This window comes from Phocoena phocoena, chromosome 5, assembly GCF_963924675.1.
Source record: "Phocoena phocoena chromosome 5, mPhoPho1.1, whole genome shotgun sequence".
Lineage (NCBI taxonomy): Eukaryota > Metazoa > Chordata > Mammalia > Artiodactyla > Phocoenidae > Phocoena > Phocoena phocoena.
In genome coordinates, this window is record NC_089223.1 from 29,975,793 (window position 1) to 30,002,220 (window position 26,428).

A 26,428-nucleotide genomic window follows, 5' to 3' on the forward strand; every position below is an offset into this window, starting at 1 on the left:
GAGGATCCCACATGCCGCGGAGCGGCTGGGCCCGTGAGCCGTGGCCGCTGAACTTGCGCTTCCGGAGCTTGTGCTCCGCAACGGGAGAGGCCACAAGAGAGAGAGGCCCGTGTACCGCAAAAAAAAAAAAAAAAAAAAAAAAGTAAAGCACAATAGCTGCATTTTTTTAACAAATTGTGTTTTTTACAAATTGAAGGTTTGTGGCAACCCTGCATCAAGCAAGTCTATCAGTGTCATTTTTCCAATAGCATTTGCTCACTTCATGTCTCTGCATCACATTTTGTTGATTCTCACAATATTTCAAACTTTTTCATTATTATTATATTTATTATGACCATCTGTGATCAGTGATCTTTGATGTTACTACTGCAAAAATATTATGACTCACTGAAGGCTCAGGTGATGGTTAGCATTTTTTAGTAATAAAGTATTTTTAAATTAAGGTATGCACATGGTATTTTTAGACATAATGCTTTACACACTTAATAGTCTACAGCATAGTGTAAACAACTTATACATGCACTGGGAAACAAAATAAATTCATGTGACTCATTTGGTGATAGTCGCTTTATTGCGGTGGTCTGGAACCAAAATTCACAATTATCTCCAAGGTATGCCTGTATATAAAATATATACTCTCATTCACATACATACATATATATAGAGTCGCTAGCTCTGTCCACTGAGAAAATCGGGGAGCAGCAATACCCTAACACCTAATGTCCAGATATTGGCCTCTAAATACTATTCTCCACTAAATAAATAAATCAGAAATAGCTAATTCAATAACAGTGGAAGAAAAGCAAAATGAGTTTGAAACATCTAGTTTTCTTTTGTAGAAAGCAAGGAAATTCCAAGGAATGTTAGGATATGTCACGATGGCACAGAAGCCAACTTCAAGGGACTCCCACCGACCAAAACAGAGACAATTTGAGCATCAAAATAAATAATGATAGTAACTGACTGTAACACAGCCAATAAAATAGGAAGCCATGAGGCCATACCGATATGATAAATTAACAGTCTGGGGAACAGGATATTTAAATAATTTCAAAATGCCTCTCCACAAAACACTTATTAATTAAAAAAGCGAAAGAATAACTTTACAATATAGAAACCTTGCAGTTATACTTCAATCAACTGACGAAAGTGGTCACCATCAGCATTTTGACAAATCAAAATTGTGTGCCTTGTGATCAGATTCTCTGTCTGTTCCATAATATTCCTACCAAAGAAATACCTGCTTCTAATCATGAGGAAACATCAGACCAACCCAAATTCAGGGATGCTCATTTAAGTTGTTCCCAATTTTTTACAATAAACAATGTTTTGTATATGCGTATATAAATCTATATACACTCCTTTATATTCTTGAAGTAACTTCCTAGAAGTCAATAAACACACACTTTAAATGTTGATACATATTGCTAAATTACCCTGAAGAAAGAAAAAACAAATTTACACTTCTTTGATTACTAATAAAATTGAATGTATTTTCCCAATTTATTGGAAACAAAACAGGAAACAAATGACTGTTCTGACCTTTTGAGTATTTTCATTAGAATCTTTTTCTTTATGATTTGTAATCATTCTATATAATTATGACAGTTAGCTTTTATCATTCATTATAAATTCTTCCTAAGTTTGTAGTGATTTTTTGCCACAGAGAATTCTATAATCTTCCCTTTAAACCATCTATACCAGCATGATACAGAAAATAGGAATATCACCAAATTTTTAACAGGGTTGTTAGGATATTTAAATTTTAAAATGTAAAGCACCTAAGATAAAGAAGATTCTCCAATCTTACTTTCCCACATTTCTGCAAGGTACTATAGAAAAAAAAAAGTCTAGAGCTCTTCTGAGTGATCCTACTATGTATCCATGATTCATGCTATCCATTTTTAGTAGAGCCTTCTATTTATATATTACTAACTTATTAAATTCCCATAATAAGTATAAAAAGTATAATAAGTATAAAAAGTTGTCTCAGCCTGAAACCTATTTCTCTTCCTGCTTTCAAAAAGAAATGCCATGGGCTTCCCTGGTGGCGCAGTGGTTGAGAGTCTGCCTGCCGATGCAGGCGACACGGGTTCGTGCCCCGGTCCAGGAGGATCCCACATGCCGCAGAGCGGCTGGACCCGTAAGCCATGGCCGCTGGGCCTGCGCATCCGGAGCCTCTGCTCCGCATTGGGAGAGGCCACAACAGTGAGAGGCCCGCGTACCACACACACACACACACACACACACACACACACACACACAAAAGAAATGCCCGGTCATCCAAGACCAGAGCCTTTCTCTTCCACATCTGAAGGAAACGCTGCTAACCTCTCAAGCTACCTCAACCATCAAATTCTCATAATTTCCATTACCATGTTTTTTAGAAAAGGTGTTCTACACTACAGAAAACACTTCCTCATCAGCCACTCACAACTAAACCATTTTCAAATTGAATCCTAGCTCTATCAATATCAGGCCAGTTTCTTTGATAACAACTACCCTTAAGTGGTTATAGGGTTGAAACGTTTCGGGAAACAGTAAGGGTTGTGCCATTTACTAGCTGTGTGACCTTGGGCGAAGTTACTTAAGCTCTCTGTGCCTTATTTTCTTCATCTGTAAAATTAACAGCGATACCTACCTCACCAAATTATTTCAAGGATTAACGTAGTTAGAGCCTGTACCACAGTAAACACACAGTGAGTGACAGCTTCCCTTCCTACCCTGCTACTCTAGGATTGCCAAGTTATGGTTCCCTTTAGTCTGTACTTCAGGCTGAAAAGACACCCAAATTTTCAACAATTATTCATGACATTAAACATAGGTAACTTAAATGAAATGAAGCTTATAAAGTGCCTTTTTAAAAATTCACCATAAAAACTTAAGGAAACCAAAGGTAAATTCTTTTGAGAAGTCTAGAAACCAATCCCAGATTTAACTTCTGTAAAAAGTGGATTTCTAACAGCTTTATTTATCAGATTGGTATAAAATCACCCATGGCCATAAACATTTGGTAAACCTAGCCACTGTCCTCTACAGCCTGTCACTGCCTCACACCACTCCCACAATTTTCTAAGGCTCACTTCAATTTTATCTGGGCACTTTGATTCAACTGCCTCTTTTAACTAAGGCAAAGTTAATTCTGGATATAGATAAACAAAGCCAGGCTCTAATCAGAGGTTTTGTAGATTTAACTGATTAAGAAACAGCAAAGATCTGGGACAACTTGACCTTCCCTGAAACATGCTTAGTCTTTAGGCAGAATGTGATCAATAATCAGCAGTTATGATTACAGTTCTCAGCCAAACAGAAGGATCTGGAAATCTGGACTATTTTACCCCCCACAGGCTTGGTTCCTTTGGAGAGAGGGCATTGCAACAATCTTCCACAATTAACTTCTGCGTAATTACTGAGCCTATCTCTTAGAGTGAGCATATTCCCACAACAAGATGAATTTATCCACAGTGAATCTCTCTTTTCCTCAACACATTTTCTTCCCCTTCCACTGATAATTAGAGTTGACTCTTCTTTTTACTGGGATTATAGTTTCTTGCTGACCTTCCACCCATCCTTACCATCCTGCTCAATCAAGAGTTAATTATACATAAAAACTCTAACAAACTGAATGGAATCTATCCTAATGCATAGGATTAATTTTAAAATGAAGTTAAAGTATGTACACATTTTTTCGTGCTGACAACTTTTTAAAGTATATATATCAATTCCCATTTCACCATTAAAAGATTTCCATTTTTGCATTTCTCACAATAAAATTTCAAACTAGAGGGCAAGACAAGGTGAAATTGAAAATTTTTTTCACTCTTCAGTATGTGGTATTTCTGACAATCAGGACCAATCCTCCTATTCCTACACAACACTCAATGAAGTACTTCAGAGACCAGAGAGTGTTATTACACTCAGTTAATGACACCTGCAATTTTCTAAATTCTTGACAGCAATAAGATCATTGAACCATGGTTGGCTACTGACTTCTATTACCAGTAATTAATGAATTATTTCTGAGCTTTATTTTTCTAGTGGTAGTTTTTTAAAGACCATATTTATTTACAGTATATGAGATATTTTCTCTAAAAGGCCTAATTGGGATTCCCCTGGTGGCGCAGTGGTTGAGAGTCTGCCTGCCGATTCAGGAGACACGGGTTTGGCCCCGGTCCGGGAGGATCCCACATGCTGCAGAGCAGCTGGGCCCATGAGCCATGGCTGCTGAGCCTGCGCATCCGGAGCCTGTGCTCCGCAACGGGAGAGGCCACAACACTGAGAGGCCCGCGTACCACAAAAAATAAAAATAAAAATAAAATAAAAGGCCTAATTGGTATTTTTTCTTGAGCTTTTCTGAAGTTGACGAAAAGGAACACATAAGGCCTCATCTACTTAAAAAGAGATAGCAGTAATAAATTGCAAGAAAATGTTTGTATGAGGCTTCAGACAGTAGTTTAAAACAACATTAGCTTTTACTGCACAAATTGAGACTAATTTTAATGAGGTGAAATATATATATCAAAATTTGAAAAAGTCAAGGAGCATTGGTGGCTCTACATGAAACAGTAACAAAAACGCTTTCTTGACACTACCCTAGAAATAATGCCAATTTTCAAACCTTAAAAAGACTATAGCAGAAAGGGATTTTTTATAAAGTGATCTTTTCAAATCATAAGAAAATACATTACCAACAAAGATAAGTGAATCAACTAGCAATTGTTTTAAGGAAAAAAAAAAATCACATAAAAAATAAACTAAATATATCAGTAATTTCACACCAGGTTGACCTTCATTCCTACCAGACAGAAAAATGTTAACTTCCAAATACGTTTGGCATTTTTTCAACTCAAGATTAAAAAATCATAAAGTTATGACAAATTTGTTTTTAATCAATTTAACAATAAAAATATTTTCAACAAGTGATCAAACATGTAAATTCAGAAGCTACTTCCAACATATGGAATGGTACTGACTTATCTTTTCCTTATCCTTGCACTGATAAACTGGCTCCTTCAAACTGACAGTCTTCCAGACATTCAAAAGAACAAAAGGGAAAATGTAAATAGATCATCTGTCTAGCATCTATCCAGGGAATAGCCGATTGTTAATTCAAGGTCCCTAAGGGTCTACATAAATAATGTTCTTTGCAAAAAAGTACTATTAATACAAATGCCAATATTTCATCCCTAAACACGGTTATTTTTTTAATTGCCCTCTCTCTCCTTTTCTCCCTCTTTCCCTCCCCACCCATTCCAGACCAATTCAGGGAGGGATAGTCTATATGCCCAGCTAAAATTCTTCATTAAATAAAAGAAACTTTTATTGGATAAGTAAAGATAAGCCTCTTGGGTCAAAGATTATATAAAGCAAAGAATCAAAATTTTCCTTCAACATTAAAAATAAACATACTAATTTATAATATGCATGGCTCTGATACACAGTAGAGCCTAATACTCTGGTAAGTAGTGTAACTGTTAAATTTTGCAAATTAGCAAACACTCAGCACATAAATTATTTAAGAACAGTCTATTTAGTTCCTTCATTGGGTTAGCTTCAATTTTGTTTTAATCGTTTCCGCTTTGCAAATCAAACATATTTGAAAACACCACCGGACATTTGAAAAAAGTGTAACTGCATCTTAACATATATTGTAGTCTAGACAATTAAACCTTTACTAATGAGTAACTAAAATTTACAGATTTTGATGTATTTACTAAAAACTCTATTTTCTCTTTTAGTGTTCTTTATAAATAAATATGCATACACAAAGGGCAAACCTTGTTTCTTCTGATGAATCTTTTACCACTTCTTATGAAAGGTTTGCCATTATTATTATATTACACTTTTTTGCTAATAAAATGCTACAAAAGCTAAGAAACATTATTCAAACTAAAATCTGAAATTTGTATGAGTCAAAACTTGAATACCGATCATAGTTTTAATAATGTACACTGTTTTAAAATGTATTTCCAGGGCTTCCCTGGTGGCACAGTGGTTAAGAATCCGCCTGCCAATGCAGGGGACAAGAGTTTGAGCCCAGCCCGGGATGATCTCACATGTCGCGGAGCAACTAATCCCGTGCACCACAACTACTGAGCCTGCACGCACTCTAGAGCTCACGTGCCACAACTACTGAAGGCAGCGCGCCTAGAGCCCATGCTCTGCAACAAGAGAAGCCACTGCAATGAGAAGCCCGCGCGCCTCAACAAAGAGTAGCCCCTCTCGCCTCAACTAGAGAAAGCCCACGCACAGCAACAAAGACCCAACGCAGCCAAAAATAAAAATAAAATTTTAAAAATAAATAAAGAAATAAAAATAAAATGTATTAACAAATCCTTAATTTTTTCACAAAATTATAAAATTATTTGGGTGGTAATGTTTTGACAGAAAAATCTTTGACCTCACATAAGTTGACAAGTTCTCATTCTTTTTCTGGGATCCAGTCCTAGTTTGTCTTTAATTGTGCCACATGTAAAACACAGAAATCCCATTTTGATATCAAAATTTCCAAATAGTTTAAACTTTTTTGCTACAAAACTCATATTTTATGTTTTCTGTTCAACATGGTTTCTTCCAAGGAAGTTCCCATTTTTGCTAATGTACTATGTACTATCAAGTATATTTTTTTATTAACCAATAATCTATTACTAACTATGAGCAGTTCACTTTTTGTTGCTGACTCACTATAAAATTCAGAACTGAAGTCATCAAAGACACAAAGGTTTATGGTCCACAGAGACAGATATTAACTACTTTCATGTAAAGAAAATAATCCAAGATCATACCAAGAATAATACCTAAGTTACCCAGATCTGCAAGAATAAACTGCCCAGCTCACCATGTAATCACAATAGCAATCAATTCATCCACAAATCATTTTTCCCAAATCTTGCTTGAACCAGAAGCAGCATAATAAGCTTTGATATACTGTATAGCCTATTTTTTTTAATGGCAAATAACTTAAATCAAGAGATTCTATTCTACCAAAAAGAAAACAAAAATCTATCAGCTAAAAATATTGATGGCAGAGAGATAACTATTTGTTTGGATTCCAAGTGAAAAGAGAACAGACTACAAGGGCAAGTATAGTAGGCAAAAGCACAAAAAATAGGGCTGTAGGAGAGTAAGAAATAGGATGACTGAAAACACTCAGTTGGGTTAGCTTTCTTATCAAGGCAGTAATGTTCATGGCAGCAATCAATGGAATGGAAATAATAAACTAAAATCGAGACACCATATAAGTGACATCAAGAGCCTAGTGACAGAGGAAGAGGAAAGGAAAAGTCAGGTATGGAAATCAAAACAAGTGACAAAAATAAAGACCATCATCACAAGAACAACTCAGAATGACTTAAGTCATTTTTAAAAAGGAACGAATTTTTTTTTAAATAAAGGGAGCTAAATAAAGGAAATGAACTACAAATTCTACCCCAAAATGGAAAAAACTGGGAACTATTTGAGAAACACTACCACCACAAATTATACAAAATTTAAATAAGAGGGGGGAAAAGGGTACATTATGGGCTGGATACAGGGCTTTGTGGGGTTTTACCAATAAATATGATAGCCTTCAAGATAGCAAATTATTTTGTAATTCTGCATATGGTTCTTCAGGGTATTTTACATTATAATGAACTTACTGGAAAATATACAATGGCTTCAGAAAGAAATGTGTTATGCTGTTTTATATGAAATATTACTCATATACCAGCTTTCTTTCTGTTTCTTATCTCTTCTGAAGACTGCATGAATTTTTTTTCTTTCCCTTGTACCAATTTTATTTACTTGTTTAACATTTTTTCTGGCTTTATTGAAATAAGTCAAAGACTGCATGAATTTTGAAAAATATATTTAAAAGAAATCAGAGGATCCTATTTACCCTGCCCCATAAACTGAAATTAAAGGGTAATATATTCAAAATAAGATGATAATATTTTACTCAGTGTACTGTGAACCTCTGAATTTACTACATATGCTCTGGGAAGTTATTAGGAATTCACTATTACTAAATTTAAAAGACAGCAGAAAGTTTCATAGATATTAGTAACATCTGACTTTTTCCCAACAGGGGCTTGTCTAGAAAAATCACAGTTGATTTTTTTTAAGGCCTTTGGATGGAGGTGGAAGAACAGAAATTTGCATAACCAGCCCAAAATAGATCCCCAAATTGCTTCTTCACCAAAGTAAAAAAAAAAAAAAAAAAAAGTACCAGAGTATAATGATGAAGGAAATAAAGAAGGAGAAAATAAAGAAGAGGAAATTTTGCTGGAGTTCTACACTTACTTTCCTTTATTGTTTCTCACTAAGACAATGAATGATGAAAAACAAAATGTAACAAATATACCACACTATTGCAAGATGTTAACAACAGAGAAATGCAGAGAGGGTGAGGTTGAGAGCATATATGGGAACTCTCTACTTTCCTTTCTATTTTTCTATAACCTAAAACTGACCTAAAATATAAGGTCTATTAATTTTAAAAAATGTTTTATTAAAAAAAGAAACAAGGCAGCACAAAACTGTCTATTACCACTGCAGCTTTTGGTTTCCTTGTGGATATTTTTCTTCAACAACTATTTTTTCCTAATTATAAAAATAATACAGGATTACTGATAAATTTTTGGGAAATATACTAAAATTAAAAATTTTGAAAATCAAAATTTCCATTAATTCATGGAAATAATCAAGTAACTTCAGAGTACATTTCCTTGCTTCTTCCATGTATGAAAAGTATACATACTTCACATAGTTACGATTTCATAGCATGTAAAGTATCGCATGTAATTTTTTTTTTACTTAACCTACTGTGAGCATTTTCTATTATCACTTAACACTAAGAAATTTGTAAAGAATTAATCACATTTAAAACTTTGAAAAAAAAGTTTTTGTTAGCACAAGTAAAATAACTACAATGAAAGGAAAAAGAAAAGCAGGAAAGACAAAAGAAATAAACAATCCTGGGACTTCCCTGGTGGTGCACTGGTTAAGACTCCACACTCCCAATGCAGGGGGCCCAAGTTTGATCACTGGTCAGGGAACTAGATCCCACATGCATGCTGCAACTAAGAGTTCGCATGCCACAACTAAGGAGCCCACATGCCACAACTAAGGAGCCTGCTTGCCACAACTAAAACCTGCAAGCAAATAAAGTTAAATAAATAAATATTTTTTAAAAAAATACTAGTCTTTGTTTCTGGAACACATGATACATAGTACACAGAAAGGAAAAATTAAATGTCCCTGACAACTGGCTAGTAGAAACATCAAGTTAGCAGCAAAACTCTCTGAGATATACCAAATAAAGGTAGAACACTGGATAGGAGGCCTGAGATGTCACAAAAGATGAAGGAAAAACATTATTTCTGATTTTAACATAATGCACCTAGTCATTCCTTAAAAATTCCTTTTATTTTTCATTAATCTCATCCTAGAGTAACAAGAAAGGATGAATCCTTTGGGGGATTCATTTTTTTTTTTTAGTTGTTTTTTTTTTAATGAAATAGCACAACACTTAGAAATATACTACTTATATAAAATAATATTCCCTTTGTCCTAACTTGGTCTTTTTAATATCACATAGTCTTCAAGTTCACCTGCTATTATCACTGAGCTTCCAATCAACATCTAGGGATTTAGGGTCTTGCACCCATACATGTGCACCAAAAGGCTTTTACATTTGGAAGGAATAGAGAGAGAGAGGCAGGGCAAAAATCAAATTGTAGTAAGAGTTATTGAACTACTATGACTAATGCTAGAATGATGATAGACTTGAGGGCAGCATTCCCTTTCCAAGCATCTAATTCAAAAACTATGCAAGAGAAAGCAAAGTACTGGATACCACATAAACATCTGGCAACTGATAACCAGATTAAAAGACCAAATGTCAGCAAAACTTTCTCATATTAACCACTATCTATACACATCTTCTCAAGTGAAAGGAAAGGAAAAAAGTATTTTAATAAATCTGTCATTCATTCAACCACCCAACCAGCAGCATCCAATTTGTCATACACTACTATGTTTAAGTGGAGAAAGTATTAAAATACTTGATTTAATTTATTTCATATTACTCAAATTTATTCAGAAAATCATCAAATAATCAACAACATAATACAAAAGCATAATCATTCAAAATATCCCTAACAAAACTTCTTAACTTAATCAAAAATCCTAAGCTTTGCAATGGGATTAAGAACTTTTTTGTTGAAATCACTGATAACAAACTCACCAGGTGATTCTCCCCCTACATCTGAGGCTTGGGCTGAATCTACTGAAGAAACCACACTGACAGCATTGGTAGGTATACTTGTAAGTGTTGAAGGTAAGACTGCTGATTTTTTTGTTGCCACGATGACACTTCTGTAATAAAGAAAGTAAATAAATTTTAAAATACAGAAAATCACTCAAGTTAATTACATGAATTTCAAAACAGAAAATAGGAAACCAACTTCTTTTTCCTAACTTTTTCTTATCTCTATTTTGATGTACAACTTAGAATATACTCTCAATAAGAAATCTCTTCAGTGGTGTTCACAGTTATTTATACTTCATTTGTTTAGAGTCGAGACAATGTTCTACAGAAATATAATAATCAGTTTTAACATTTCAATTTATATTTATAATATTCTTTAAATTTAGGATCATCTTTAATTATCCACCTTAAAATATAACCAAAGGTATATAGGAAAATAGGAATTTGGCATTCAAGTGGAAAATTAATTAACTTTTTCTTAACCTCAGAAGTAAAGCAGAAAACTCAACATGTTTCTGTAAGGATTTTAAAGCACCACTAAGTTGAAATGATAAAACCTTAGAAATCTTATAAGGTAAGAAAATGCAGGTATGAACAATTTTTTAACATGTATACAACCAAAGTTTTACTTTTTAACTCTCGTAGACTGTCTTATATTACATAGAAAAAACAATGCATAGGCATAAAAAACCTAGATGTAAAAATATCAAATAATCAAATTTGTTCAGCTTGGGTATTACTTAAACACAGGTATTTACGATATACCAATTTCATTTAAGTGTAATACTTTATCCCAAAATAGTAACTAAAAGACCTTAATAGGCATAACTTAAAAGGCATTTTTAATTGAAGTTAGCTCCATAAACATGCAAAACCCCAGTTAATGAGGTAAAGAGGACAGCTAATATATAATGCACTCCCACAGCAGTGCTTACTTTTAATTACCTGGTATTAACCATAAGCCTAAAGTCTTCAACATTCAATTTATTTAATCACATCTTTTGTTGACAATATTGTAACTGCAAGCTTCAAGTACTCCCTTAACAGCTTTAAAGTATTCAGTTCCTAAATAAAGTTACTTAGATACTTGATCCAGATATAGGTATTCCACAGTCAAAATTATATAATTCCAGCACTTTAAAAATACATTTTGTTTTTACTGTTACATCAAAAAGAGATAATACAAAGTGAAATAGGTTTCGTTTTACTTCAGTGCCTATCATGTGACAGCAAACACTGTTGCCAATTAAATCAAGTTCTCTTGTGCTAGGCATGGCTTATTCAATGTACTTGGGGGTAGCTGGTGTCACATCATTATAAGGGTGACTGCCAATGTTAACTATACACTAAAAAATAGAAGCAACAGCCACCTGAGCCCTCAATCCGAAATGGTGTGGCTTAAATCATGGTAGCTTATATCGGATGAAGATTATTGACTTTAGGGGGAGCAGATGACCCCCTCTGTGCGCACGTGCGTGTGTGTGTGTGTGTGTGTGTGTGTGTGTGTACACGTGTGCTGGTAGCACATTCAGAAAACAATAAAAAATGTAATTTGTATATTACCTACCATGGGGCAAATATTTACAAGCCTATTGTTTAAGAAAATCTCTAGCTACCTATTTCCTAGTAACCTAGTTTGGGGGGACGGGGGCGGGGAGGGTGTGGAATATGGAGAATTTACTTTGACGTTTGCTCACAAAAGAAAGAACTAGCAAGATTTAGTTTAATCATCCAATAGGCAAGTACTGATAGGAGCAATAGAAATTAACATTTAGAAAAGTGAAATTGCTTTTTCTATATTTGAAACTTAAGCCATAAACCTACCCTATGTACCAGCAATTCCACTCTTAGAAATTTCCTCCAGATAACTGAAGTCCACAAAAAATAGGTACAATAACATTCAGATAGCTTTACTGATAAGAGCCAAAAACTGGAAATAGCCCAGAATCCTTTAAGCAGAAAAATGAATAAAAATATGGTGGTGTGTTTTTACAATGGAATAATATCCAGCAATAAAAACATACAAACTACTGATTAACATACCACATATGAATCTCAAAAGCATTATGTTGAGTGAAGGAAGCCGTATACAGAGGAACATAAACTTTGTATTTCCTTTCACATGAAGTTCTAGAAAAGACAAAACTAATCTATTGTTTAAAAAATAAATAAAAATAAATTTAAAAACTAGAACAATAATTGCCTGTGGGGGGTGGAGACAGGCATTGGCTGAGAAGGAGCATGAAGGAACTTTCAAGACTGATGATATCTTGATTGGAAATTTAGGTTACACAGGTGTTTAATTTGTCAAAACTCATCAAATGGCATACTTAGAAATTTGTGCCTGTTGTTGTATGTACATTTCACCTTAAAAACAGTATTGATGTCTGGTTAGAGATCTGCACCTGAAATGTTTGAGTGAAGTGATCTGATGTATGCGACTTACTCTGAAATGCATCAGAAAAATAAGAATGACTGATGAATAGAGAGATGGCTATATGGAGAACTCTATGATGAAGCAAACAGTTAAAGGCTAATTGCAGAATCTCAGTGGTGGGTCTCTGGGTGTTCAGTGTACAATTCTTGCAAATTCTCTGTATGTTTGAACATTTTCATAATAAAATGTTGGAAAGCTGGTAACAAAAAAAAAATTGTTTACCACAGATGTCCCATAATATGCACAATCTCTATGTGTCCAAGATGGTACAGTTAATAAAAGATAACAAAAGAACTTGACCTCATTTCTATTCCTTTAAACAACTGTCATTAATAATGTTTTGTTTTGGTTTTTCTTTTTGCGGTACGTGGGCCTCTCACCGTTGTGGCCTCTCCCGCTGCGGAGCACAGGCTCCGGACGCGCAGGCTCAGCGGCCATGGCTCACGGGCCCAGCCGCTCCGCGGCATGTGGGATCTTCCCGTACCGGGGCACGAACCTGTGTCCCCTGCATCGGCAGGAGGACTCTCAACCACTGCGCCACCAGGGAAGCCCCTAATAATGTTTTCAACCATGAATAATAGCTATACTTTATTTCAGTTCAGTAAATATTTATTGTCCAGTATCTTTCACATATTCTCATTCCTGATACATCTGAAGTGTGGCTTCCTATATGAATTTACATTTAACTAGCACTCCTTACACACTACTGCAATATGCTGTTATGGTTCTTGAACTGAGCATGTACATGCTTTCACAACTCCAGTCCTCTGTATGTGCTATATCTCTACCAAGATGCCTTCCTCTTAGTCCTGCTTGCCAGCAAAGTTCCTTCACACCTTTCAAAACCTTGCTCAAAGGTAAGCCTCCCCAGATTGCCAAGTCAGAGTCCACTATTCTTTGTGCTTCTACATGATCCTATTATATAAACTTAAGAAATTATTAATGAATGCTACGATTAAGTGCTGACAATATGCCAAGAATTATTACTCAATTCACAAAACAATCCTAACATACAAATTACCTCCATTTAAGAAAATTTAAAAAGTAAACCTCAGAAAGGTAAAGTAACTTGCCAAGGTAAATGGCAGAACTGTCCCACAATTCTGGGTTTATCTAAACAAGAGTCTCTAATTTGAACTGTTTCCTCATACTGACCTTTATGTTTTATTGAGATATAATTCACATTCCATACAATTTATTCATGTACAGTACACAATTAAATGGTTTTTAGAATGTTCATAGAATTGTGCAACCATCACCACAATCATATTAACATTTAAAGGTAATTCTATATAATCATCTATAAGCAATGGTAATAAAGATTTCCAAGATATTAAATTATATATGTACTACTACTACTAAAATACAAAAATATATCTGCTCAGAAATGGAAAAGTTGCATTCTTTAGCCCTGCTATGTACTTAATACATAATAGAAAAATAAAATTAATCTATGTCCAAATTCAATGACTGATTCAAATCATCACTGAAGAAGTAACATAATAATACTTTAGCTTTGTGCCACATAAAAACAAAGAAAATTCAGTAACAAAGATTCCCTTAAAAGGGCAGTAGGCAGATTTCAGGATATTTTCATTCCAACTGTTTTTACTATTGTTAAATTATAAAATTTCTGTGTACAAGACTAAAATCTTCAACACAGGGGGATCTTTAAGCTATCATATTTATCATGTATGAAAGTGTAAATCTAAACTAGTAAAGCATGTCTTAAAGTTTAATAAAATGCCATTGTTCTCAGGCTACAGCTTAAGTTTACATTTAAAAGACAAAATGAAATCCTTGTTAATTTTCAAGAAACAAATTACTGAATTTTTAATACCAGCCATCAATTTTAACAAAAAGCACTTCAAAGTTTTTTGGCATAAAAAATTTGGAAGACAGGTAAGTCTTTTAGTTATATAAGCTATTTTTCCAAACTTTCAATTAAAAACCAAATATTAAAATATAAAATTTCACATATTATTGCTTTTTTCTTTATACTCACCAACTTTAATGAATAATTAGTATTTGTGAGCACTATGCTAAGGACGTATATGAATTTTGTTATTTATATTTATAACAACCTATGAGGGAATTATTTATAACAACCCATGAGGTAAGTACTACATATTATTATCCCCATTTTACAGATGAGAAAGAAGTAAGTTTTCTAAGTCTCCAGAGATAGAGAGTGTAAACACTTGACTTTTTTTTTTCTTACCTGAACTAGGGATACTTTTTTAAAGATTTCTTTTTATTGAGTAACGACAGAAAGCAACAATGTCTTACAGATCACTAAGGTTCAGAAGTTCCATTTCAGAATTATATCAGTTTGAATTATCACAAACTTTCACATAAATGCTATTTTCCTTAACATGCAAATAGTTCACGAAAGGAGAAAAAAGCATTTTAAGCCTAGTACTTTAGTCCCTAAGGATCTAGCTGAAAAGCCAGACAAGCCCTTGAACTTTATCAAGATAAATCCCTGGCATCCGCTAATCACCAGAGAGGATCTTCAAATTAGATAAGAGCAAGAATTTTGGCATGGGAATGAACACAAACACCTTGCCATCCACAAAGGCCCACAACCTGGCAGCCTTTCAGCAAGGTTCCACTCATGTAGCTGTTACTCTAAACGTTCCAGCTATTGCTTGGAAGTTGATAATTCTTAAGATATGAGGAGAGTTGTGATTTCTGACACAGCATTCCAGAGATAAATACATGATCAGAAGGACGCTTTGAAATTCTCAAAGATATTCCTCTGGTCTAAAGCTGCATGAAAATAGTTTTTCAAAAGGTGTCTCTTGCTAAGAAAAAGAGGGGGTAAAAACAGAGCAGTTTGCTTGCCATCAGATAGTATGTTAAATGCATACCAGACATGTAAGTTCCAAATAACCTCCTGAAAAATGCTATCACCAAAATTCCGCTTTGTTTCCTGTTTCAATAAACCCCTTTAAAATGTATTCCCTGTGCACAGTTTCCTAAATAAGTTTGTAACCTACTCACTGAAGGTATCACTAAGGCATAGACAATTTCTATGCTATTTAAAAAGAAATAAATGCCCAAGTACATGAAATTTGGGGAATTTGTAAGGAAACAACTTTGAGTATATTAGTAAGATTTATTAAATGTAAAACTCTACCCTTAAGTTATTCTCACTATTCAATCTAAGATTAATACAAATTTAAACAAATTCATAAAAATTGTGAATATTAGAAAAAACCTAACCATTTACACCTCTTCTCACCCTCAAAATATAGCCATTGCAGTTTGTTATAAATTTTTTGAAGCATATGGGAACATATATATCTATTTTTTCAAAAGATCATAAATTCCAAACTAAACTGTACTCTGCTTTTTCCATTTAATAATATATCTTGAATATCATTTTACATCAATACATCAGTTGTGCTTTTCTCTCATCAGTGGCTGCATAGTATTTACTATATTCACAGGAAACAACACATGTAACCAATTCTTAATAAATTGGCAACTATGTTTGCATAGCACAGCCAAATGACAGGATTTAGAGTCCACTGGCCACGGTTTAAATTTTAGCTCCACCATTTATTAGCACAAAAGCTTAAGGCATTTATTTACTTTCCCAGTGCCTCAGGTTTCATCATCTGTAAAGTAAGAATAAAAACAGTATCTATCTATCCACCTACCTACCTATCTATCTAAAAAATGCACTTTAATACACCTTCACAGGGTAAAAGCTCAATAGGTATTAGCTTAACTATGAAATTCCTCTTGCAGAAAGAAAACATTTTATACTTGCATATATCTTCTGTATAAGCTTATATAATTAGGTTTACATATTTTAAATTTTAATTAACTACCAATTTTCCCTCAGATAAATTGTACCAATATGCCCTCTCAACAATATAAAAGTGTTTCTTCATACCCTCGTTAAGACTAGGTATCATCTTTTAAACTTCTGGATTTCTTCATGCTAAGTGTTATAGATTAATATATCTTCAATATCATTTCACACCAGTATATATTGTTCTGCTTTTTTTCTCTTTAATAGCTGTACAGTATTGCACAGTGTTAAGGATAAGGAAATTGAGGCTCAGGAGGATGAGGTAATTTGTCCAAATTCATTAATATGTAACAGAGCCAGAACTCAAACAGTTTCATCTCATTTCTAGAGTCAATATTCTAACTCCTATATTATAAAGCCTAATAAAAAAGAAAAAGACATCTGAATCTAGCAGCCACTATATCTATAATGTCACATTAGACATATACCAATATGCTATTTACCTGGAATTTAGACTCTGTCAATCTCATCATTCCACGACATTGACCTAATCTTTAAACAGAGGTAGAGGGAGTAAGATGATAGAGGATGATGGCAAAAAGATTCTCCATTAAAATTATATATTCCCTGTGTTCTTTCAGAGCATATTAATTATATAAATAATTTTAACCAGCTTGGATATCTAATGTGCCAGCAAGTCTGAAGTAGAAAACTAGGAGATGAGATGAAACACAGAGAACAGGAGACACAAAGAAATAAATAACCAGACAGAGGGAAATTATGATGAGGATATATCAAAAGAAAACAGAAGCCAACTGGAAGGAAATCCCACTGGCCAAATCAGAGACAATCTGAGCATCAATATAAACAATAACAATAATATTATAATTCATCCTATAAAGTATGAAACCATAAGGTCATATGATGAATGTACTGAATTCATTTGATGAGGAGGGTAACAGTTCCTAAACCCCTCTTCCCAGGGAGTACCTTAACAGTAGAGAAACCCAGAAAATACCATTCCTATAAATGATCAGAATGAGTATCACCAGTAATGAGATAAAACCATGTGCCACTTGTTAGAATACAACAGGAAGAAATAGCATCACTTCTGTGATATTACTTCCAAAGATGCTTTAGCTTGAATCTAATCCCCAGGACACTAATTAGACAAATCTAAACTGAGGGACATTATACAAAACAGCTGGGCTCTCATCTTCTGAAGTGTCGAGGTCATTAAATTTAAGGAAAGACTAAAGAACTGTTCTTCCAAATTGAAGGAGGATAAAGAGACACAACAAAATACAACACATAAGTCTGAATTCGATCCTTTTACTATAAAGAGCATTACCGAGAAAATCAGTGAAACTTCAAAGGTGTTTCAAGATTTGACAGTAGTATTAATATTATATCAATGTTAATTTCCTTATTTTGATGAATGTATTGTGGTTATGTAGAAAATATACAATAAAATATTCAAAGGCCGTGTAGTACTGTATCAATTTTCCCTCAACAGATTCAGGAAAAATAAAATTTCTTTTAACTGGCAACTTTTCTATAAGGCAGAGCTTGTTTTCAGATAAAAATATTGATTTTTGAAAAAGAATATGCTTAACAACTCTGAAACATACATGTCTTACAGGCAGAATTTCAGAAAATTTTCAAGCAAATTGGCCAAAGGTTTCTTAGGACAGCAGAACCAACAAAGTCAGGAATCTATAGTTAGCTTTCTCAAGCTGTCAAGACTCTGAACACTTTGTTGAATTCCTGAATCTGTCGGAATCCACAGAGTCCCACCTTTTTTCACAAAGGCTGGCACAGTACCGACAGCAGGGGAATGAAAGGTAACCATTTGTAAATATAGGTGATTTTTAAGTTGTAACAAACGAAGAAAAAAGTTATTTAATATACAACTTGCCAATGTAATATTAAAATTATTCCTAAACAATCTTAATAATTATGTTGGTAAATAAAAATTTGAAATGATATACAAACATACAACAAAATATCTTTATAATTTTTAAAACTATATCAAAACATCCCTTTTTAATGTTGAAGCTACAAAATTTAACAAAGTTAAATTCTTGTTTAACCTTTAAATCCTTATAATTTATATATTTATAAACTAATGAGAACCTACTGTATAGCACAAGGAACTCTACTCAGTGCTGACCTAAATGAGAAGGAAATCCCAAAAAGAGGGGATATATGTATACCTATAGCTGATTGACTTTGCTGTACAGTATACACTAACACAACATTGTAAAGCAACTATACTCCAATAAATTTATAACCTTTAAATCCTTATAATTTATATATTTAAATCCTTATATTTATATATTTAAAGACTATTTACAGTACCTGTCAAAAGATCTGAACTGCACAGGCTGCTCACCAGATAGATCACCAAGAGCTCCAAGGCAGGCTGGTGGCAGAAGGGCAGGATCCACTGTGACTCCATCTCCTGGTATGTTAACCAAGCTTCGGAGAATGTCCTTCACGTTGATATTTTTTGAAACAGGAACTGATGGTGCAGCCTTGTTATCCAATTCATTTTCTCCATCACTTTTGGTTTCCTGAGATTTACTGACTTCTGAAGAAAGAGTGCACAGCACCTCACTGATGGCATCTGGGCCTGCACTGACATTTGGAGGTGCTACAGGAGGAGCTACGTCCACGTTGCTTCCTAAACCAGTAGCCATTTCTTCCCCAATGCCTGAGTCCCTCCTTCGAGCAGATGATGCACTTTCAGATTCTTCCATGGATGCTGGAGTTAATGGACTGAATGCTGCTGGTGAGTTTTCTACATCTTACCCAGAAAAAGAAGAAAAGTATGAATTAAAAAATTTACAACTCATTTTAAAAAGGTACACTCAGTCCTAATTATTTTAAATTATGAAATATACAGCATGTGCTAAAAGGTAAAAAACAAATTAAATAATCTATAAAATGTACTCAGTAAATAATTAGATGGTTTAATAAAATAATAATAATAATAAATAATAACAAAATATCTTAGAAAACCCCAAACTGAATATGACATACCAATGGGTAGCAACACAAGGTTGAAAGCCATTGGCCTATAAGAAAAAGTCCAAAATCCTTAGGATAAAGTACAAGGTTCTTCAATAATATGAGTCGGCTAAGTTGTAAACTTTATCAGGGCAGGGAATGTACGTTCTTTAACACTTCATCTCCAGCACCTATGACAGTGCCTGGGCCTACAACAATGCCTGGCAAGTAGTAGGTAGTCAATAAGTATTTTTCAGATGACTATTCAACTCCAGCTTTATCTCCTGCTACTCATGGCATAACACATAATACTTTACAACACCAATAATTACCTCTACCTCAATCATGGTTTCTACTGCTAGAACACTTGTTACCACTCCTAAATAATTGAATAATTCAATGGTCCTTAAAATCTAGTTCAACAGGGAGCATCACCTTTTCTACTTGATTTTCATTCCCTCCAATCAGGTGTTCACTCCATTCCAACAAAAATGCTCCATCTTGCTAAATCCAATGGTCAGTTCTCAGTCCTAACAGCACTTGACATAGCAGCAGCAACTGATTATTCTCTCCAACGTGACAATACTTTTTTCACTTGGCTTACAGGACACGATGCTCTCCTGGTTTTTCATCTACTACCTTACTGTTGTTCCTTCCTTACCTCCTTCACTTCTTTTTCTCCTGGATTTCTTAACTTGAAGGGACTTAGTACTCAGTTCTTAATCCTTTTATCTTCTCTATCAACATTTATTTCCTTAGTGGTCTCATTAACTCTCAAAGTCTTAAATACCACTATTTCAATAAATAAATACACAAATAAATAAAATTCAGACTGTTATATATATAACTGCCTACTCTGAATCTTCTTTTAAATGTCTAAAAGACATCACAAACTCAACATGTTGGAAACTGAATTTCTTATCTTCTTCCTTTAGTATGTTTCACCTTCAGTCTATCCAAGTGCACCTTATAATCATTCTTGACTACCTTCCATCTTTTGCATATCCACAGCTAATATTTTAAAATCCTGTTTTCTCACTATCAAAATATATCCAGACTCTGACTGCTTCTCACTAGCCCTACAGCTACCACCCTAGTCCATCCTCAAAATTACCTCTTGCCTAGGTTATTGCAATATCCTCCTAACTGGCTATGTTAAGACTGTGACATTAATGGTTCTATTGGCCATGCTTCCTGGTATTCACCCCCTTGAGAAGTCGTTGAGTCTGGGCTGGGCCTGATTCACTGTAACCAACCGAATGTGGTAGAAGTGGGCCAGTTCTGTGCCCAAGCTTAAGATCTGGCAATCTGTACATTCTCAGAATCTCTGAACACCTCTATAAACAATCTGGCTACCTGGTTGGAGTAAAACCAAGAAATTCATCTGAGAACAAGTAGCAAGGCCCCACACATACAACCCCAGCTTAGCCATTTCAGTCATTCAGCCCTAGCTCTTGGAGCCATTCTAGCTGAGGCACTAGATTAATGAGGAGAAAAGCCATTTCGGACTTTCCAACCCCAGCAAACAACATCTGTAGCAGGGATGAATCATTACCACTGTGACTTATCTGAATCAAATTCATGGAATGATGTTAACAAGACTAAAACAGTGAGTTTTGTGAGTTTTAGCTTCGAGGTAACATGTAACACAGCAGTATATAACTAAAACATTGGTTTTTCTTGCCCTGTAGGGTGTATTCTTAAAACAGAATCCCAAGTGTTACTTTTAAAAACATATCAATTCTAACTCCTGTACTCAAAACCCTCCAATAATTTCTCATTCTCCTTAGAGTGAAAATCCCTTTCTCCTTAGAGTGAAATACCCCCTTTCTCCTGGTCATTCCTGATAATTTTCCCCATTCAATTTTTCTTTTCTTAGGACTTAACACCTTCTAAAATAATCAATACTATAAAATTTATTTAATAAATGTACTTATTTTCTACTTCCTCTCACTAGAATTCAAGCTCCAGGAGGGCAGACTTTTTTTCTTTTGTTCATTAATAATGAACAAGAACCTAGGAGGTAAGGAATGAATATTGATTGGATAAATAAATCACCCCTGTTGGGTAACAGCTACTTCTATAACTACAATACCTGCTTCTCTATAACTGGCAGCTAATTTTATAACTTTCCCTATAACTGGCAGCTAATTTTATAACTCCAATTATTATAGCTATTTGTTAACAAATCTGTCTCATAAGAAAATATAAGTTATTTATTCTTTACAAGAAATGTGGAGTTAAACAAAAATGTTTAATATTTTATTTGTAAAGAATAACATATTCTCGGGCTTCCGTGGTGGCTCAGTGGTTAAGAATCCACCTGCCAATGCAGGGGACACAGGTTCGAGCCCTGGTCCGGGAAGATCCCACATGCCACAAAGCAGCTAAGCCCATGCACCGCAACTACTGAGCCTGCGCTCTAGAGCCCGTGAGCCACAACTACTGAAGCCTGCAGGCCTAGAGCCCATGCTCCGCAACAAGAGAAGTCACCGCAGTGAGAACCCACGCACCACAACAAAGAGTAGCCCCTGCTTGTCACAACTAGAGAAAGCCCACACGCAGCAACGAAGAACCAAAGCAGCCAAAAATAAATAAATAAATAAATTTATTTTTTTAAAAAAAAGAATAACATTTTCTCATCTTTCAAATAGATGGCTCACTTAACAAACAGAAACCATCTCCCAATTGCAATTAACTACATGGTACTTAAAATATTTGGTTATTAGTAAAAATAAATACATACTCTCACTTTATACATAAATTCCAGAATCAATATTTTAACTATCATAAGTAGGTAATGTTTTACTTGAACTTTGGATGCCAGATAATAAAATACAGAAACTTACCAGGAAGTGATAAATTCCCACTTTCACTACCAGCTTCCTTAAAAGACTGGCTATGCCTTTCATTTTGGGGTTCCAAAATGTCTCTGTACTTCGAGACCATAAGAACAGAGATAAAGTATACAACTGCCAAGGCTAAAAACTGTGCTTGTTTGCTATCCTCCTGGGGAAAAATAAAAGGAGTTGATCAAGCCACTATTAAATAACATGTTTGAATCTTACTTTACATGACAACATTCAAATAGAAAACATGTTCACAAATCTTTCAATATACACAGAAAATAGTAATGAATTCACCTGAGCAAAGATTAGGCAAATACTCTTGGAAAAATGCCTGTAAATATTAGGTTTTATGCTTGTGAAACATGAAAAGAGAGAAGCTGGCTTGTTTTTTTAAATTAAGTAACTAAATCTGAAGAGATATGTCCTAATATACTTTGTGAGGTTAATCAAACAGCAATTATCATTATATGTGAACAACTATTTTTGCTTCCAACCATAAGAATTAAAATGTTTTAAAAAATCAGAATAACAGTTTTCCTAAAAGACAAGCATTCAAGATTTTTTAAAGTAACGTTATCACATACAGAACTGGATGCCAAAGAAATTCTCAAGAGTATTTTAAAATAATACAGACTCAAGTGTCCACAACTGAAAATATAGTGTCTGCCAGAAAGAAAAGGACAAACTAGACTGACCTCTAAAGAGGTCCAGGCTTCATCTCAGCTCTACAGATCACTTACATACCTGTACATCAATGACCAGTTCACCTAGTCAAATTCCCCATTTTCAAAGGAACATTGTACACATCACTGATTTTGATAACTTTTCAAAATAGGTTTGAACTTATTTAATTTAATGGAAAAACTCAAATTCTTCCAGCAAATCCTGAAAACTAAAGGTACCTCAAGTAGCAGCTAAATATAGGATAAGCGAAACAAAGAACACGGCTGCCTAGCAGATAAATAAATGGAAACAATTGGCACAAATGAAACTGAAGGTTAACAATTAACAAATATCAAAAGTTTTGGACACAATTTCAGAGAAAAAATGAGATCTCAGAGTCTACTGAACATATCTACTTGATAGGATTATTAGACGTATTGTATATATAATCTAACAAGAATCTATGGTACTTTTTAGGTTCATGTGTAAGATCTTATCAGTTTTGATGGAAAAGATATATGTACATTTTTCCTTTTTTTAGTAACCATCCCTTTTCTCCAGAAACTCCTCTGTTCCTCTGCCACACAGTCCCACCATCTATTATAGTAACTGCTGTTAATGGTACCAACATTAAAAATGTAGGCAAATAACTTGCTTGGTCTGCTTATTCTTTTTTTTTTTTTTTTTTGCAGTACACGGGCCTCTCACTGTTGTGGCCTCTCCCATTGCGGAGCACAGGCTGCAGATGCGCAGGCTCAGCGGCCATGGCTTACAGGCCTAGCTGCTCCGCGGCATGTGGGATCTTCCCAGACCGGGGCACGAACCCGTGTCCCCTGCATTGGCAGACGGACTCTCAACCACTGCGCCCCACCAGGGAAGCCCTGCTTAATCTTTTATAAATTATTTACACCTATCTAATCTTTATTTAGCCCATTAATATGTTCAGTGTTTACTAACTACAGTATGAAGTTTATGGTGTATGCCTGATTTGTGCCCAAATAAAAAATATCCCATAGATCCTTATGTTTAAGTCCTAACTCCTAAAACAAGTTTACTTTCAATTGTAGCTGTCATTTATTGAATACTTACTATGAGTCAGGCACTGTGCTATATTCATTAACCCATTTAAATAAGATGAGGCCTAGAGAAGTTAAGTAATTTACCTAAGGGCATACAGTAAATGAAAAAGCAAATCTGAACTCAGATTAGACTGATTAAAAACCTTAGCTTTTAACCTCAAGGTAATAATTTATTTATATCCCCAGTCTTAGGTCATTTCTTTTTTCTTCAAAGTTTGCTTATGCTAGAGAGGCTCTGGGATGTAGTTTGGGAAATGTGGTCTTTTCTCTTTTCTAAAATTCTTGCAAGGTGATTATATAACTTTCATAATTACCAAAAAAATTAATTTGTTACTTTCAGAAATGAACACGGTAGACACAGGAGACACTCTATTTCTCTGTCCAAATATCGTGATATAATAACCAATCAGAAAGTGCCAAAGAGCCGAATCATTCAGAGCCAGGGTGAGGAGCTGTGATTTCATTTTAAGTGCTATGGGAAGCCATTAGAGAACTTTTTTTAAAAAACATCTTTATTGGAGTATAGTTGCTTTACAATGTTGTGTTAGTTTCTACTGTATGACAAAGTGAATCTACTGTATAACATATACAGCTATATGTATACATATTTCCCCATATCCCCTCCCTCTTGCATCTCCCTCCTGCCCTCCCTTTCCCACCCCTCTAGGTGGTCACAAAGCACCGAGCTGATCTCCCTGTGCTATGCAGCTGCTTCTCACTACCTAATTTACATTTGGTAGTGTATATATATATCAATACGATACTCTCTCACTTCATCCCAGCTTACCCTTCCCCGTCCCTGTGTCCTCAAGTCCATGCTCTATGTCTGCGTTTTTATTCCTGTTCTACCCCTAGGTTCATTAGAACCTTTTTTTTTTTTCCAGATTCCATATATATGTGTTAGCATACGGTGTTTGCTTTTCTCTTTCTGACTTACTACACTCTGTATGACAGACTCTACGTCCATCCACCTCACTACAAATAACTCAATTTCGTTTCTTTTTATGGCTGAGTAATATTCCATTATATATATGTGCCACATATGCTTTATCCATTCATCTGTCGATGGACACTTAGGTTGCTTCCATGTCCTTCCTATTGTAAATAGTGCTGCAATGAACATTGTGGTACATGACTCTTTTTGAATTATGGTTTTCTCAGGGTATATGCCCAGTAGTGGGATTGCTGGGTTGTATGGTAGTTCTATTTTTAGTTTTCTGAGGAACTTCCATACTGTTCTCTATAGTGGCTGTATCAATTTACATTCCCACTAACAGTGCAGGAGGTTACCCTTTTCTCCACACCCTCTCCAACATTTATTGTTTGTAGATTTTTTGATGATGGCCATTCTGACCACTGTGAGGTGCTACCTCACTGTAGTTTTGGTTTGCATTTCCATTAGAGCATTTTTTAAGCCAAAGAGTTACATCATCTATTCTAGATTTTGAAACTTCATTCTAGGAAATACAAAGTTACAGGGCAATAGACTCAACAACTGCTCAAGGAAAGAGAATGGGGAGAGAAGGAAGCAGCAATATTTGGTTCTGAAGTGGACCACAGTCAGTGGGTTCTAAAAAGCAAAAGTAATGGTTTCTTCATTAAAGGAATAATAACAGCTACCAAAAAGCAAAAAATTGAGATCCAGGGAGGCATTATAGTACAATGGTTAAGATCAAAGTTTCAAGAATCAGACTCCCTAGGTCCTTAATCCACTTCTACCTCTCACTACTTGTAGGATTTTAAGCAGACTATTTAAGCTAATACTGCTATCTTTCTCATAGGATTATTCTGTGAATTAAATGAGGTAATACATATAAATCATCCAGTTATATGCTTAATACAAAATAAACTATTAGTTATAGCTAATAATTATTACCTATAACTACTTTTAACAAATTGTATACTTGTATAAAGCTTAGTGAAGAATCAAAAGAGGACTAAAACACTGGAGAAAGAGAAGGGAAAGTTAAAAATTGAAGTTATAAAGTTTATTTTTAAAAAACGTATATGTAATATAGAGCAGCTAGTACTAAACACACAGTAAGTGTTCAATAAATATTAATGATTATACTTTTTTTATATGACTTTACATTCCTACATGAAATTCTGCCATATTATATATCAAAATTAGCTAAAATGAAACTATTTTTCAATCTTTAAAAAATTTAAAACACCACTCCCAACATTTCGTCGTGTATTTTTATATCATATAAAACTTTCAGAGCACAGATTCTGGAGTTAGAATCCTATCATTTACTAGCTCCATTAGCTTGAACAAGTTACCCAAGCTCTCTGTGCTTCAAATTCCTCATTCATAAAATGGGAATTACAAAGTACACAACTCAAGAAGTTGTTGGAATGAATAAGAAC

The 26,428-nt window shown here is 34.5% G+C and overlaps 1 protein-coding gene across 4 annotated transcripts in view; it reads right to left on the reverse strand.

Annotated features, from left to right (window-relative positions):
* Positions 1–26,428, reverse strand: part of LRBA (LPS responsive beige-like anchor protein) — a 748,187-nt gene that overhangs the window by 542,106 nt on the left and 179,653 nt on the right. For all 4 annotated transcript variants that reach the window (XM_065877627.1, XM_065877625.1, XM_065877628.1 and 1 more), the window contains exons 28-30: positions 22,317–22,476; positions 18,817–19,258; positions 10,229–10,359 (exon numbers count right to left, since the gene is read on the reverse strand). In XM_065877627.1, the coding sequence (XP_065733699.1) occupies positions 10,229–10,359; positions 18,817–19,258; positions 22,317–22,476 (733 nt within the window). The remainder of the gene's footprint in view (positions 1–10,228; positions 10,360–18,816; positions 19,259–22,316; positions 22,477–26,428) is intronic.